At 46.7% G+C, this 17,863-nt stretch overlaps 1 protein-coding gene across 2 annotated transcripts in view; it reads left to right on the forward strand.

Moving 5' to 3' along the window:
- hk1 (hexokinase 1) overlaps positions 1–17,863 on the forward strand; it is a 107,293-nt gene that overhangs the window by 57,432 nt on the left and 31,998 nt on the right. For both annotated transcript variants that reach the window (XM_069900857.1, XM_069900858.1), the window contains exons 10-12: positions 5,000–5,304; positions 7,762–7,910; positions 11,541–11,660. In XM_069900857.1, the coding sequence (XP_069756958.1) occupies positions 5,000–5,304; positions 7,762–7,910; positions 11,541–11,660 (574 nt within the window). The remainder of the gene's footprint in view (positions 1–4,999; positions 5,305–7,761; positions 7,911–11,540; positions 11,661–17,863) is intronic.

The raw sequence follows: 17,863 nt of genomic DNA on the forward strand, positions 1-17,863 counted from the left end.
CTGCGGAAGGAGAGGACAAATTATAAAAAGCATGTACACTATTCCATCAAGTATGGTAAGCTTTTTCGAGATCTTTGTTTACTCGATCATCATCAATCTCAATCGATTCCTTGCACTCCAGTGGCTGAGATCTATCCCAGAGGTTACCTTGACTCGATCTGGGTTGTTGAAAAGGACAACTTTGAGTAGCACCTTGTTTATTATCAGGCAATGAATTAGCAAACTCCAAGGCTTCATCCTCATCAGGAAAAAATCGTGATTGATTTTCTCCCAAAAAAACTTTAATTTCATCTGGGAATCGAAAAGCAAATTTATGTCCTTTTTTCCACAAAATAGAATTGGCAGGATTAAATTCTACCCTTGTCTTAACAATAGGTATACTCAAATCTGTGTAGAAAAATATTCTATTATTCCCATTCATTGTTGTTTTCTAGCATTTTGCACTGTCAATCTTAATATCATTTCTTTGTCTTGATAATGCAGACATCTGATTAAGATAGAGCGTGGCGTTTGTCCTGGAAATGGTTTATTTCCAATGGCTCTGAGTTCTATCCAATTCCAATTCATTCAGAAAATTTTCAGGATCCAAAATTTCAGGAATCCATTTTTGAAGAAACTGTACTGAATTAAGACCTTCACAATCTTCAGGCAGACCTACAATTTTAACATTATTTCTACGACTATGATTTTCCAGTACATCAATTTTCTGTGAAAGTTCTTTCCTTTGAACTGTAAAAGAATCTTCCATTTTATTAACTGTATCCTTATACTGTTGCACATCAAGATGATGATCCTGAATACCTTCTTCAGTCTTCTGAATTTTAGCTTTAACTTTATCCACAGTTTTAGCATATTTTGCCACATCAACTGTAATAGAACTCATTTTATCGTTAAGATATTCAGTTTTTATAGAAACATATTGCTGATTTATTTGAGTAGGCAATGCTTTAATTTGTTGTGAAAGCATAGAGAGTTAAGCTGAGTTTGAGATGCAGTTTGAAATTTGCCTTCTTCCATGCCTTCCATAATATATTAATTCTGCTCCCTCCAATTCTTCTGATCTTATTTCTTCCTCTTCTTCAGGTAACGTTGCAATCTATTGTACTTTTCCCCGAGCCGTTTGCTTAGACCTAGTCTGACTAGCAACACAAGTAGACATGGGCTTCGCTGGCTCTGTTATTTGATGCGGAGATGTCAATTCAGTAGTGTGCATGCACAAGGTTTCTGCGTGGCTGGTTGTTCCTGTAACAGCAATTCAAAAACTCTTTGCTGAACTCCAGCGCCATCTTCGTCGGCTCACCGGGGAAGTAGTGCTGGAGTTTCATTTACTTTAGCCATCGTTTGTCCCGTTGATCTTGGAGAGAGAGGAAGCAAGTCAGCAGGCTTGATCAGTAAGGTAGACCCCGTTTCTTCAGTCATACTGACCTCTTTAAAAGTCATTTTCTTCGCAGTTTGAGCCTTTGATTTCTTCGTAGCGATTGTAGAAGTTTAAAATAAGTCTCAATGTTTCTATTTGGGTTTTAATTAATTCTGCCGGGAGAGGCGTATTTTCACATCTCCAACCACGACCCCCCCCCCCCCCCCAATAGGCATCTTTGACCAGATAATTATACATTACAGTGGTTCACCACAGAGGCAACATGTGCCTGGAGGTGGAGGAGGTTGGGAGGTCCTAAATGAATACTTTGCTTTAGTATTCACCAGAGAAAAGGGCCTCAGTCAAGCTGAGGTCAGAATAGAACAGGCTTATGTGCTGACAATGTTGAGATTAGGAAAGAGGAAGTGCTGCATCTTCTTAAAAGCATTAAGATTGATGTCCCTGGGGCCGGACAACATATACTGTATCTCAGGTTTCTGTGGGAAGGGAGGGAAGAGATTTCTAGGGCATTGGCAATGATCTTTGAGTCCTCCTTGACCACAGGGGAGGTGTCGGAGGATTGCAGAATGGCAAATGTGGTTCCCTTGTTTAAAAAAAAAAGATAATAGGGAGAATCCTGGGAATTATAGATAGGTGAGTCTGATGTCAGTGGTGGGGAAACTATTGGAGAGGATTCTTAAGGACAGGATTTATGAGCATTTGGAGAGGTACAGTCTTCTAAGGGATGGTCAGCATGGCTTTGTGAGGGGAAGGTCGTGCCTCACGAAGCTAATGGAATTCTTTGAGCGGTTACGAAAGAAAACTACACCACCTTCAATTACTTCTGTAATCTCATCAAATCATTCAATTCAAATAAGGCAAGGGATCCATGGAACTTTTGACTGTGTGAATTCAGAAAGCAGAGAGTAGTAGTGGATGGAAAGCATTCTGCCTGGAGGTCGATGACGAGTGGAGTTCCGCTGGGATCTGTTCTGGGACCCCTGCTCTTTGTGATTTTTATCAATGAAGAATTGATGAAGTAGATGAATGGGTCAGTTAGTTTGGAGGAGTTGTGGATGATGCTGAAGGTTGTAGTAGTTTACAAAAGGATATAAACAGGATGCAGAGTTGGGCTAAAAAGTGGCAAATGGAGTTCAACCCAGATAAGTGTGAGGTGATGCATTTTGGAAAGTCAAACCAGAAGGTTAAGTACAGGGTTAATAGTCAGATGCTTACCAGTGTGGAAGAACAGAGGGAACCTGGGGTCCAAATTCATACATCTCTCAAGGTTGCCTTGCAGGTCGATAGGATAATTAAGAAGGCTGATGGAATGTTGGGCTTCATTAATAGGGGGATTGAGTTCAAGAGTCGAGAGTTCATGTTGCAACTCTACAAATCTCTGGTGAGACCACTCGGAGTATTGTGTTCAGTTCTGATCACCTCATTAAAGGAAGGATGTGGAAGCTATGGAGAGGAGATTTACCAGGATGTTGTCTGGATTGGAAAATAAGTCTTATGAGGCAAGTTAGCAGAGCTGGGACTTTTCTCTCTGAAATGAAGATGGATGCGAGGAGACTTGATAGAGGTCTACAGGATTATGAGAGCCATAGATAGGGTGGACGGCCTTTTTCCCAGGGCGGGAGTAGCAAACACTAGAGGACATCGGTACAAAGTGAAAGGAGGGAAGTTTAGGGGAGACGTTTTTTTACACGGAGAGTTGAGAGTGCCAAGAATGCCTTACCAAGGATGGTGGTGGATGCCAAAACATTCGGGCCATTGAAGAGACTCTTAGTCAGGCACATGGATGGAAGAGGGTACGAGGTAGGAAAGATTTCTTTTTAGTAGGAATCTATAGGTCGGGACAATATTGAGGGCCGAAAGACCTTTACTGTACTGTAGTGTTCTATGTTCTGTGGTGTTTACAAGCTTCTAGACAGACACATGGATATGCAGGAATAGAGGGAGACATCACGTGCAAACAGCAGAGTTTTAGTTTAAGTGGGGCATCATATTCGCTGTGGATATTGAGGGCCAAAGGGCCTGTTCCTGTGCTGTTCTGTTTTTCTGTTCTGTGTACCTTTCATCCAATGGAACAACCTGTTTCCATGCGCCCTGATCGCCAACCTGACCCCAGTTACCCTGAAGCCCAGACCCCAGCTCCTACACCCCACCCCCACCAACACCCAACGTTCCCCCACGCTCCCCCCCACCCCAAGGCCCACTCCTGCCCAGCCTATCATTACTATTTACCAAGGCACTGGTCCTGATTTTGCCCCATTGATTTCCCCTCATCCCTCTATGCGTGATCCCTCTGCTCCTCCATCACATCAAGATATGGACCCCGATTTTCCGCCCCCCCTTGTTACTTGGTGCCACGCAGCCCAAGTCACAAGCCTCTGAATCCTGGACTGTTATATCTCGATGAGGAATATTTCCCCCCCCCCCTCCCCCACATTCTTTTGTGTCAAGACCTTGGGCATGAGTATAGTTTGCAGTGAGAGTCCAGATGAGCAAAATATTCCTGGTGCCCTGAAATGCCAACCTGGCACATCACTTTAGTTCTGGAAATATCCACTGGGACCTCTAGGATAGGAATGACGACTGGTTGTTGAGCGAGGAACTACCTGCCGGACTACACAGTGGAGCTGTACTCGACAAGATGCCAAGTCCTTGACTGAGTTAGTGTTGCCGTATAATGAACCCTCTCTGGTAATTCGTCTACAAATCAAGTTCAAGTGGCGCGGCACAGTTGGCGTAGCAGTTAGCGCAACGATCTTACATGGCCAGCGACCGGGGCTGGGGTTCGAATACCACACTAGGAGTTTGGATGTTCTCCCTGTGTCTGTCTGTGTGGGTTTTTCCCAGGTGCCATGGTTTCCTCCCACGGTTCGAAACATACCGGGGTTGCAGGTCATTTGGGTGTAAATTAGAACTCATGGGCCAAAGGCTATAATATTTAAATTTAAACAAAAATACGTTTATTGGTACCTGTACCAAAATACAGTGATAGAGGTTGTTTTGTATGCAACCCAGCTAGTTCACTCATACATAGTACCACACCACAGTGAAGAATTACAGACAGAGAACAGTTGGTTCGGAGAAAAGCCAATATTATTTTTACCTGCATGGGGTTCATTTAAGAGCCTGATAAAAGCGAGAAAGAAACCGTCCCTGACTCTAAAGGTTCATGGCCTCATACTCATGTATCTTCTTCCGGACAAGGAGGGAGGGGGCGGTGAAGAGAGTGTGGCCGGGGATGAGTCTTTTCATGCATTGGCTGCTTTTTCAAGCCAGCAGAAGTTACAGGTTGAATCGACGGGGTGGGGGGGGGGAGAATTTGTGCAATTTTGTGAGCCGCATTCCTTCACCTCTGCAATGGTCCCAGGCAGAGCAGCCCCCCCATCCTATGTGGTGATGCACCCTGGGAAATGCTGGTAAACTGTGCAAGCTTTCACTCACCAATCAAGCCCCACGGCTACCTCGCACAGTGGCCACCATTTCTAAGAGGCAGGCAGCGCACTTCAGGACCTGAGGCTAGAACCTACGCTGCATGGCATTACTCTCGTGCTGCTCCATGCGCTGATCCCGTGAAACTGTCCCCTGCGTGTCTGGGTAATTCCTGTGTTTCGTTGTCTCTTGCAGGTTTGCCAGGCGTCTGCAGAAGACAGTGAGGCGTCTGGTCCCCGACTGTGAGGTCCGCTTTCTTCTCTCGGAGAGTGGCAGCGGAAAGGGGGCCGCCATGGTGACTGCTGTGGCGGAGAGGCTCGTGTCGCAGCGGAAGGAGATGGACACAACCTTGGCGTCGTTCACGCTCACGCAAGAGCAGCTGTGCGAGGTGAAGAGGAGGATGAGGCAGGAGATTGAACTGGGCTTGCAGAAGAAAACCCACGACACTGCCTCGGTGAAAATGCTGCCAACCTTTGTACGCAGCACCCCAGATGGGACAGGTACTGAGTTATCCAGTAAACACGACTCTCGGTGCTGGCTTCAGTACAGGCTGAGCACCGTGCCACCTGTTAAACTCCTGGATAAATATCTATGTTAAATTACCTGTGAAATGAGCTCTATGCCTAAGGAGTCTTCTGTGTCTTGTTCTCACTATTTGTTTATGGCTGAGTAGGTAAAGAGAAAAATCTACTCCAATGTGTTACCAGGAAAGTCATATCAATCAATCTGGCCATTAACGCCTATTTTATCTTTGAAACTGCTGTAACATCCTGGAGATATTCCCACCCTCACGTCTTCTGCTCCAGTGACCCTAGAGATGTGAACATAAGAGTCCTTGCAAGTTTATACCAGATGTAGTCTCCCTCCTCCAGGAAGAAGCTTGATTTTGAACCTACTTTCGACACTTTGCTGAAATCTCCACGCCGGGCTCATTTGTCCAACCAGGCGTCGAGAGCGAATCACAGGAGCCACTAGATTGAATTAAATTGTTTCATCGTCTTGTGTGCTGAGATACAGTAAAAAAACACATTTTTTGTGTGCTATCCAGGCTAGTCAACTCGTGCAACAGGATGTGCAATAGGAACAAGTAAATCAGTGGTTCTCACCTACCATTCACCTACCACTTTAACTATTCCCTATGCTCTGTGATTAGTAAGGGATTGCTTAAGGTGATTGGTTGGTGGAAAGAAAAAGGTTGAAAACCACTGTTTTAATTGTCCCTAATTGACTCGTTATGTGTATGGTTTCATAACTCCAAAGGAAATGGGCCAATGACAAGTTTTCTCAAGCAAAATATTTCAGTAACAGTTGGGTCTAGAGCAGTGATTCTCAACCTTCCCTTCCCACTCACATACCCCCTTAAGCAATCCCTTACTAATCACAGGGCACTGATGGCATGGGGATGACTTAAAGTGGGATGTGAGTTTTAGAAACTGCTGTCCTAGATGGTATTGGGTGAAAGATACTGAAAGATTCTGTGTACTGGATGGAAAGGGTCTTCGATAACTCTTTGAACCCGATTTAAGCAACGTTGCCGAAGAAAGTCGTCAGGAAAGGAAAGGAAGACCCCAGTGATATTCTTGGCTATTTTGGTAATCCTTCCAGTCAGATGCTTTGCAACTACTGTTCCACACAATGAAGTTTGCCTCCTGTAAACTGTTTCATAACCAGCAGGATAGAAACTGACCTTGAATCTGGAGGCTTTGTCTGACAGAAGTGGTGGGGGATGGGGTGGGTAGAGAATGACCAGGGTGGGATGTGGTAACATGTGACCAGTTATCCTACAAACCCTAAACATTCTTCGGATTATGTGAGGAAACAGGAGCGCTTGGAGGAAAACATACAGGACAGTGGCAGATTCAGACTTGGGTCGCTGGTTTCCTAATTATGCTGTGCTAACTTCTACACTAACCGTTCTGTAAGGAACTTTTCTGAAAACTGGGTGTCGACTTGTATGTATACGAGTGTGCCAGCATGATTTCACGTGATCAGCCGTCCTGTTTTTAAGGAATTGTTCCCATTTCTTTTAAACATAAAAAATAATCAGAAGGAAAAGAGCAACAGCCAGTCACCTTGTTTTATTTCACCCACTCCCTTCTTTCCTTTGAGTTTCAACTTCATCCAAAAGTCCCTGTTCCTTGGGCTGAATCGCCCATTTCCCTGTTGTCCCAGCCTCCACCCCGGCAATGCATTCCATGCCCTCACCACACTGAGTAGAATACTCACCCCCGACATCTCCCATAAATGTTCCTCTACTCGCCTTAAACTGATGTCCTCTGGTCACGGCTGACACCAGGTGGGGGAGGGGAGCGTTCTTGGGCATTCCCTCCTGGTAAAAAGCAGTCATTGTACCCCAACCCCCCCCCCTCCCCACCTGCAGCACCAGCATCACAAGTCTTCACGCGTTTGTCTGTGATGTCGGCAGGAGGGGAAGTGTGACAGCAGCGCACGGAGGAGGTTCATGGCAGGTATCACACCCGCCTCCACCCCCCCACCCCCCGCTAAGTGAGTCTTCAAGTGTCGGATTGTGTACCCCCCCCACGGTTACCCTGATGCCCCTCCCCGCGGTTACCCTAACGCCCCCCTCCCCTCCACCCAACCTGTGCCCCTCATAACGTTATACACCTCTATTAAGTCACCTTACCCATCGTCCGTCCAATGAGAAGACCCTTGGCTCTATCAACCTTGCTTCACACGACCTGCTCTACAATCCAGACGACATGATGGTAGATCTCCTATGTGCCCCTCTCCAGAGTATCCACTCTTCCTGTAATGAGGTGACCTGAACTGAACACAATACTCCCAGGTGCGGTCTATCCAGGGTTGTGTGGAGCAGCAACAATTACCTCACAGCTCTGCAACTCTTCACTCTCTTTTTCTCCCCCTTGCATCCTGAATCGTGCGTTGTGAACTGAGCGTCAAAAAATGTGTTAAATTCCTTCTAAATGTGTTGACAGAATATGGGGATTTTGTGGCCCTTGATCTGGGAGGAACCAACTTCCGTGTTCTTCTTGTAAAAATCAGGAGTGGCAAAAGGAGGTCGGTTGAAATGCACAACAAAATCTACGCTATCCCACTGGAGATCATGCAAGGAACAGGGGAGGAGGTGAGCACTTTTGTTGATAAACCAGTTGCCTTAAAAGGTTGTTTCTCATCCAGCTTTGAAGCATAAAGTGCACTCCAGACAGCCCGAGTTCAACCGGTCCACCCACCCCACCAGGGAGTTGTGGAATTGGTCGACAGTGAAGAAAAGTTGGGCGGGTGCGTCCCCCAGGGAAAGCGCGTGCTGCAACAGTGATGGGACGACGGGATGCAGAAGGGCCTCGGCGGGTGAAGCAGCATCCATTTCTCTCCACGGAGACCACCTGGCCTGCTGAGTCCCTCACCCCTAGGTGTTTGCTCACGTGGTTCCCATCTGAGAGGCTGCACTGCGCTCGTCACTGGGAAAGGAGGCAAGTGGCAGGCACGGAGCAGCTGTGTAGGAGGCTTCCCGGAAGGTTGGGGGGTGGGGGGCGGGAGGGGATGTGACAATGTTCTAAGTGTGTTGAAAGGTGAGTGAGGGGTGGTCAGACTCCTTCCCTCAACCCTCCCCGCACACCCATATATACTCAGTTGGATGGATTCAACCACAGGCAAATGTGCGAGTCCTATTTCAGGGATCACAAATGCAGCTATTATGTAATATGTGGTGAGCTACAGGGAGAGGGTGAGCAGATGAGGGCTTTATTCCTTGGAGTGTAGCAAGAGGAGGGGTGATCTAATCAAGATGTACAAATTCAAGAGAAGATCGTCTTTTGCCCAGAGTAGGAGTATCGGTAATGAGAGGACGTGGGGTTAAGATGAGGGGGGGGAGAGGGGGAATTTAACAAGGACCTGAGGGGTTACCTTTTTACACAGAGGGTGATGGGTGTATGGAACGGCCTGCCGGAGGAAGTGGTTAAGGCAGACACAGGGATAGGATGGGTTGAGAGGGATGTGGACCAAACGCAGGGAGGTGAGGCACTTTGGCCAACATGGGCAGTCCACACTGCATGGATCCCTGACTCTTGTGCTGCTTTCCCTCAAAATGTGCAGCCAATTTTCTTTTCCCGAGTCAGTCATCGGTGAGGCACCGCCAATGCTCCCTCTATTCACACTTCTCCAATTTGAGTCAAGGAGTTGCACGGCTCATAATCAGATCTTCCGGCCCATCCTGACCAAGCTGGCCCCAATTGCCTGCGTTCCACCCATACCCCTCTAAACGCTCCCTCTTCCTGGTACCTGTCTTAAGTTCCGTTGAAACGTACAATTATCACCAATTCCACTGCTTCCTTTGGCAGCTCTCACCATAGGACCCACCACCCCTCAGATCCCTTTTAAATCTCTCCCACTCTGCTCTATGCGATGCCCTCTAGTTCTCTCGTTTCAGACTCCACTACCCTGGGAAAACAAAAGATTGTGCCATTTACCTTAATTTATCAATTTATCAAACATAACAGATATTTGCTAGCTATCAATTAACAGAAACCTTGCTGCATTCTGTCGGATGTTGGCTCAATTCGTGGGTATCTGAATGGGTCTGTAGCTGATGGTTTGATTGGTCATTATTTGTATCTCCCTTTATGCTGGATTGAAACCTGTTCAGGGGCCGACATATCGGTGAAGGGGCTCGCCAGCCACTTGCTACTGTCTTCCAAGTGCACAGCAGGCTTTGGCAGCAGGTATTGGGGATGGTGCATAGCTTTAAGCAAAGAGCTGTTTGCCTCTATTAGGCTGATACACAGCAAATTATAGTTCATAATCTACTTCTGAAGGAGTATGAGGAGACCTGGCATGTCGTCAGAGACTCATCAACCTGGGCAGCACGGTTGGCGCAGCGGTTAGCACAACGCCTTTACAGCGCCAGCGATCGGGACCAGGGTTCAAATCCTGCACTGATTATAAGGAGTTTGTATATTCTCTCTGTGCCTGCATGGGTTTTCCCCGGGGGCTCCAGTTTCCTCCCACTGTTTGAAACATACCAGGGGATGTAGGTTAATTGGGTGTAAATTGGGTGGCACGGACTCGTGGGCCGAAATGGCCTGTTACTGTGCCATTATTTTTTTTAAAATAAAACCTACAGGTGCACTGTGGAAAGAACACTGGCTGGTTGAGTCACAGCTTTTTTTTTCCAGATTTTGGCTGCCCAGGAACGCAGAAGGCTGCAGAGGGTAGCAAACCCAGCCAGATCCATCACAGGCTCTGGTCTGCTATCCATTGCACACATCGAGGTGAAGTGCTGCCTCAATCAGGCCGACAGCATCGTAAGGGACCTCCATTGACCTGGGCACAACTCCTCCCTGCTACCTTTGGGCAGAAGCCTGAAGTCCAGCACTTTTAGGTTTAAGAAGAACTTTCTTTCCAACAGCGATCCTCCCTTTAATACTGCTCCAAAACCACTGATGCAAGTCCCATTTTCTTTTCAATTAGGAATACTCTGAATTTTTATATCTGTCTAATTGTCTCTATTAATTTTGTTCCATTAGTTTACTGTTATATTTCTTCTTTACACGTACCTGCCCTGCTGCAGCAAATAAGAATTTTACCGTGTACAATGTGTACGACGATATCGTCCTTTTGCCAGTAACTAGCACCATGTTAAAATGTAAAAACCATTCTCTTTAATCCCCCTTTGTGAGTATTGAGATTCTGGATTAATATCCCATTAACTGAACCAGGATCTAAGCTCCATGGCTTCAGTGAGGGAGAGGTCCTTTCTTGCTGCCAGAAAGGCCTCTCCTTAAATTTTTGCTGTCCTTTGGTGCTCTCCTCCTAACTAACTACTCAATACATATCTTTATTCTTCATTCGAGGGCTGTCAGCTTCACAGCCTTGAATTGCCCATCCCTAATTACCCTTGAGGATTGAGCTGACTCCTTGAACCCCTGCAGCCCTTGAGGTGCGAGTCGAGCCAGGGAGGGAGTGAAGGAATGATGGCACACTTCCTGGTCAGGACGACGCATGGCTTGGAAGGAAATTTTCAGGTTGCTATTTTGCTCCCCTCAATCTTCTCGCTGACAGAGGATGTGGGTTTGGAAGATGCTGACAAACAAACCTTGGTGAGTTCATCCTGGAGAGGGGGAAAACTGCAGCTACCAAGTGTTGGTTACTGATGCGTGAATGTCACGTGGGCTCCCATGTCCTATGTTGGTGTGGATCTTCTTGAGTGTGGTTGAAGCTGCCTTCATCCAGGCAAATGGGGAGCATTGTGTTCCTGACCTGAGCCTTGCAGATGGGGAGTTAGGAGGCGAGTTACTCCCCATCTAGAGAACGTGGCCCAACAGGATTCCTAGCCTCTGACTTGCTCTTGCAGCCACATGTGTGAGTGGCCACTCCATTTCAGATTCTGGGCATGAGTAAACCCGTCTCTCCCAACCCCCAACCCCCTTGCCCAAGGTGATTGACAGTGAGGGTTCTGCCATTGAATGTTGTAGGTTCTTCCGTGTGACAGGACTCTCTTTGCCGTTATTTTGCTCTCTGGGGAGGAAGTTCCTGATTCCCACTCCCCTGAGGAACAGGAGAACATTTTGCTGAAGTAATAATTGAATTAAATTTTGTCTTTGTTTCATTTAAAAAAAAATACTCAGGAAGTACACAAAGGAATGTGTGAAGGTCAGGAGGGAATCGTGCTGATTGGCCTGCTGAAAACTTCCCCGGTGCGTGTGACAGTGAACCTCAACCTGATAATAATTGGATGTCCCTTTCTTCCGACTTACAGCTGTTCGATCACATCGTGCATTGCATCTCAGATTTCCTTGACTACATGGGCATGAAGGGTGCACGTCTTCCTCTCGGCTTCACCTTCTCTTTCCCCTGCAAACAGAAGAGTTTAGATGAGGCAAGTACATTCCTATAAATTATTTGTGTCCAAAGGAGGTGGATTTAATGGAATCGGACTGTGCAGCGTTGTCAATTTTATCATGATGGGTGATCATGCAAAAAAATAAGGGAAGGTGCCATAATATTGTCATTTGTCACTTGCTGGACTTCCTTGTCGATGGGCATCAAGTTCTGTCATTCCCATTTCACGTCCCTTTTGGATTATTGTGGGGGAAAGTAGATCAAGTAATCCTGAGATTCCCCAACCCCAAAATGGGACTAGATGGAAATTGTAATACAGTTCCATGTTGGGACCAAACCAAGATAAATCCTGTCCATTGCTTTTCATTCTTCAAGCCTCCTTGCTGTTGTGATACTGACTCACACCCCCCCCCCCACCCCCATTCGAGGATCTTATCCCAATCCATCCCCTCCCTGCCCACCAATCCTGTAAACCCCCGAGGCTCTTGACAGGGGGTGGGGAGTGGGGGGGTTCTTGATCTACATCCTCTGCTCTGCAGCCTATAAACCCCATGCAGAATGACTTACCTGAGCTAATGTTGAGCTTGTCTTCCTCTAAACCTTTCCTATCCATGCACCTGATCAAATATCTCAGTGCCGTAACTGTTCACACCTTTACCACTTCCTAAATTTAAATGTAGACATACAGGACAGTAACAGGGTCTTCCAACCCACAAGCCCGGGCCCTCCAAATACACCAATTAACCAGCAAGTACCAAATGTTTTTTGAAGGCCGGGAGGAACCTGTTGCGCCCAGATGAAACCCCACCGGAAGAATGTACAAGCTCCTTTCAGACAGCGCCAGATCTGAACTAGGGTCGCTGGTGCTGTGAGAGCGTTGCACTAACCACTCCACTAATTGTGCTTGCCCACTGGCAGCTCGTTCCATATACCCACCACCATGTGTGTGAGGGAGGAATAAGTTGGCCCACAGCTCCCCTTTAAGCTTCCCCCCCCCCCCACATTAAATGGATTTTAATCTACATAGGACGTACCCCTAACCCCTCACCCAAGGAAACGACTATGACTTAACCTCCTCTATGTCCCTCATGAATTGATGAGATCACCCCTCAGCCTCCTGCACACCAGGCGAAGAAGTCCCATCCTCCTTGTCGCTCGAGCCCTCTGTCCTGGTGAATCTTTTCTACGTCGTTTCCAGCTCAGTGACATTCTACCCACTTCTCTGGTTATGGACCCAGTCCAGGCACCACTCGTGATGTTCTCCAACTCCGCCCCAGCCCCATGACTTCTTTGAGCTTCACCCTTTTCATCAACACCTTACCCAACGCCAGTGTTTGGCCCACGACCCCCTGGAGCAAGCCTTGGTCTTGGATACAGTTCAAGATGTGGACTTCTCAGTTCAGTGGACCAAGACCAAGACAGAAATCTGGAGTGGCCAGAATAGCCATTGGGACACCCCAGCTACAACCAACTAGCATATCTTTTGGGGTTCACCATCAAACCTTAACCACGGGAGAGAATAAATAACTTTCCTTATTTTTACCCTGGTCCATTCAATTTTAAGTTGAACAAGAAACTCTTCAGATGTTATAGTTGAACTCAATGAACAAATGTGCTGGAGAAACTCAGCAGGTCACACATTGTGTGTAATAGCAGGTAACCAATGATTAGGGCCTGAGTCCTTTGTCAGGTCAGAATCAGAATCAGGATTTATTGTCATGAACAAGTCGTGAAATTTGGTGTTTTGCAGCAACATCATAGAGCAAATATTCATGTTATTACCATCTTTCAAGATTACTATAAAGAAACAAAATAAAATAGTGCACGAAAAGTAAGGCAGTGTCTTTAGTTCATTGATTATTCAGGAATCTGATGGCAGCGGGGAAGAAGCTGTCCTTGTGCCGCTGAGTGCTTGCCTTTTGGCTTCTGCACTTTTCCTTGATGGTAGCAGAGTGAAAAGGCCTTGGCCTGGGTGGGGTCTTTGAGAGTTGGCGCCTCCATACCAGGCAGTGATGTAACCAGTCAGAATGCTCTCCACGGTACATCTGTAGACGTTTACAAGAAACTTTGGTGACATCCCAAATCTCCTCAAACACCTCACAAAGTATAGCCACTGGTGAGTTTTCTTTGTGATTGCATCAACATGGAGGTTCCAGGACAGATCCTTGAAGATGTTAACACCCAGGAATTTGAAGTTCTTGATCTTCTCCACTACTGAGCCCTCGATGAGGGACTGGGTCATGTTCCCCTGACTTCCTCCTGAAGTCCACAATCATCTCCTTGGTTTTGCTGATGTTGAGCGCAAGGTTGTTGTTGTTACACTATTCAACGAGCTGATCCATCTCCCTCCTGTAGCTTCCTCATTGCCCTTTGTGATTCTGCCGACAACTGTGGTGTCATTTGGAGATAGCATTGGAATTGCTCCTGGCCACACAGTCATGGGTGTATAATGAGTAGAGGGCTAAGTGCACATCCTTGGGGTGCGCCTGTGTTGATGATCAGTGAGGAGGAGACATTGTTTCCAATTTGTACTGACTATGGTCTTCCGATGAGAAAGCCAAGGATCCAGTTGCAGGCGGGGGGGAGGGGGGTACAGAGGCCTAGAGTTTGTAGCTTCTTGACCAGCACTGAGGGAATAATGGTATTGAAGGCCGAGCTGGAATCGATGAAGAGCAGCTGTATGTATGACTTGCTGTTTTCAAAGTGATCCAGAGCTGAATGGAGAGCCAGCAATATTGCATCTGCTGTGGAGCGATTGTGACGATAGGTGAACTGCAGTGAATCCAGATCTTTGCTTAGGTACATGTTAATTCTGACCATGACCAACCTCTCAAAGCATTTCATCCCAGTAGAAGTGATTGCTCCTGGGCTGTAATCATTGAGACAGCCCACACTACTCTTCTTGGGCGCCGGGATGATTGATACCCTTTTGAAGCAGGTGAGAACTTCTGACTGCAGCAATGAGAGGTTGAAAATGTCCATGAACACTCCAGCTAGTTGGTTGACAAAGATTTTCAGTACCCTGCCAGGTACATTGTCAGGGTCTGACACCTTGGAAGGGTTCACCTTCTTGAATGATGTTCTGATGTTGCCCTCACAGACAGATATCACAGGGTCCTCAGCCTTTTCCGGGATTCTAGTTGGCACTGTTTGGTTCTTCTTCTCAAAGCAGGTATAGAAGGTGTTCAATTCATCGGTTAATGAAGCTTCACAGACATCTACAGTGTTCACCCTCACTTTGTAGTCTGCAATGACCTGCACACCCTGCGCAGCTGGCATTTATCTGTCTCTGTCTATGCAAAGCAGGCATACACATGAATAAAGCGGTGGATGGGGGTGGGGGAGAGGAAAGGGCAGGGGGAGGAGCACAGAATAACAGGATGGGAGGGTAGAAGAGTAAAAAGAGAAGTGAGGGGAGGAGAGATTTAATTGTAATTCAGAGATACAGCAGGGCCCTTCAGCCCATGCCGCACAAACATACCCAAGCGACCAATTAACCTACTAAGCTGATATGTTTTTGGAACATGACAGGAAGCTTGTTTGGCCCAACCAAAGGTTTTGTCCCCTGGCCCCCTGTTCATCCAACAGCAATGCCCTGACACAACACATTTTCTCCTGCAGTGTTTTTCATTTTAAGGGATATTCCATGTTAGCTGTGAAATTATACTTCGTGGTTGTCTTGGGTAAACTTATACCTCTCATTTTGTTCATTTTAGATTGGTCACAGTGTTTGAGCTACCGAAAGAAAATAGACACACACACCGAGAGCAGTTCAGTTTATACAAATGTTTATTACTAATTCAAAAGCTGATTTCACACTACAATATGCAAGCCCTTCCCAACTATACTTATCAACGCTTGGGCTGGTCCCAACTGCCGAAGCGAGGCTACAACTGCACACTTGTAGTAGGTTGTCAGGGCGCCGGTAGCAGCTTCTCCACCTCCCCCGACTGGGACGTTGCTTGGACTCTGGCTGTTCTTCCTTCTTGACAAGGGGTGTTCCCACCCCTCGGAGAGTCTAAACTTCAGCAGCAGGACCACAGGCTTATATACCCCAAAAACAATTAATCATGTGCCTACTCCTTCTAATATTTGTCAGTCAAAATCAAAACTGAACATTACATTCTACAATTTAGAAGATTAATTATTATGGAACCAGGATGTTATAATTTCCTGGTTTATCTCGTAGATACAAAGACTTATTAAAACTTCTCGAGCAAGACAGGTTGTGACCAATTCGTCAATTTCAGAGTGTTGCATTTGACAACTGCATTCCCTGGGCCTCACAGTGGAATTCCATTTCAAAGTGTATCTTCAGATAAGTCCCCATGGCTGAGTTTAATTACATCTGCTAGTTCTGAAAGTAAGGTGACCTGCGTGTGGACCCAGTGTCGTCAGTTCCACATAAGCAAAAAGCATCTGGGTACATGGTTTTAATCCTCCATTACATCCCACCCCTTGGTCACAATCTGTCATTTGCGAGGCCTAACCAGTATTTGAGTACAGAGGGAGCGAAAAAAGAGAAATCAAAACAACAGTTACAAAGATAAGCAATGACGCGAGCCACCAACGGAGGATAGTGTGGCCCACCCCCCCCAAATGTAGCAGTTAGCCATGAGAAAGGATTCCAACCAAGGCTCAAATTATCCTTGTTGGCCACAATACCCAGGTATTGGAGCTCACGAACAGATTTTGAAACATGCTGAACAATAACATATTTATATAAGCTGCACTTGAGGCTGGTGACCGAGGACTTCCTTGGTGTAATGCATCGGACTGTGTTTCCCACGGGTAACTCCCTTGGAACGTCCTCGACATTACAAATCCAATTGCTGGCATCAAAGCAGCTGTTAAGCCAGATCACCAGGAGTGTAAAATGGAGAACCTGGAACAAAGAAGCCTGACACATGTCACTCACGATACCATAAGCGTTCAGTGTTTAAACAGACTAAATCATCCTGTCCCTCAATAGCTACCCACTGAGTGTTACCCTGGGCAGGTGTCACTATTTCCCCTTTTACAGGAGGGCCACTACCTGGTGGTGCCACCCATACCTTTTGTCCAACATTCTCTAGTTCGGGGATGGGGGGCAATGACTGTTATTCCTCTGGAATAGGCTGTAATTCAGGAGCGTGAAGAAGTCGGTGGAAAGGTATACCTCCTTTTAAAGGGTGATGATTCAAATTGTCGACTGCCTGCTGCAGCACATGGCACCATCCCTTCTGGGTCCCCAGTGATGTTTCCAAACGAATTTGTTCCTTCAGTAAGCCGTTCATTTGTTCAACTAACCCGGCAGCCTGCGGGTAATAAGGAATATGGTGGACCCATAAAATACCGTTGTCATTTGCCCAATCACAGATTGCTTTCCTGGAGAAGTGCGAGCCATTATCAGAGTGAATCTCCTCTGGAACATCATAACGATAAATCAAATGGTTTAGTCCTTGGATAGTGCTAGCTTGGTCAGCCGTCTTGGTGGGAAAAGTAAAAACCAGGCCCGAAAAGGTGTCAACCATTACTAGGATGTAATATTTACCCATACAGTCTAGCATGGGGCCTATGTAATCAATTTGCCAGACCGCAGCTGAGTGAGCACCCCGTTTTATTCGGCCATGTGGACCAGGTGGAATGGTATGGAACTTCACAAGCTGACATTCTGGGCATGTACGTACGACCATGCGGACATCATCCTGATGGACGGATAAAGCATGTGTACGGGACCACATAGCTGATCCCTTCTCCCCCAAATGACCACTCTGTTCATGTGCCCATCGAGCCAGGGGGACGGTATCAGCACAGCTGATAGTGGCAAGCTGATCTGCTACTGCATTATGTTGAGCCATGTTAGTCGCCATATTGGTATGGGCATCAACGTGATAAACGGTTATCTCACGATGGTGGGAAGCATCCCACAACAGCTGCCACAACTCTTTGCCCCATACTGGGCGGTCATGTATCATCCAGTTGTTCTTTTGCAAATCAGGCATCCATACCACAAGTCCATTAGCCAAAGCCCAGGAATCAGTAAACAGGCGAAGAGGGTGATCATGGGGATCTAGTGGTAAAGTGACTGCCTTCAACTCAGCATACTGACTGGAGCCACCATCCCCCTCCTCCGATAAGTGAGTTCCTGACCTGGGATGGTAAGCCACCTGTTCGTGTACGCGGCCCACCCCTTCAGGCCCTCTGGTCGCACGACTCTGAATATACCACTTCCATTTAACAATAGAAGACTGCTGAGCC

The sequence above is a fragment of the Narcine bancroftii genome, chromosome 10 (assembly GCF_036971445.1).
Source record: "Narcine bancroftii isolate sNarBan1 chromosome 10, sNarBan1.hap1, whole genome shotgun sequence".
NCBI classification, from domain to species: domain Eukaryota; kingdom Metazoa; phylum Chordata; class Chondrichthyes; order Torpediniformes; family Narcinidae; genus Narcine; species Narcine bancroftii.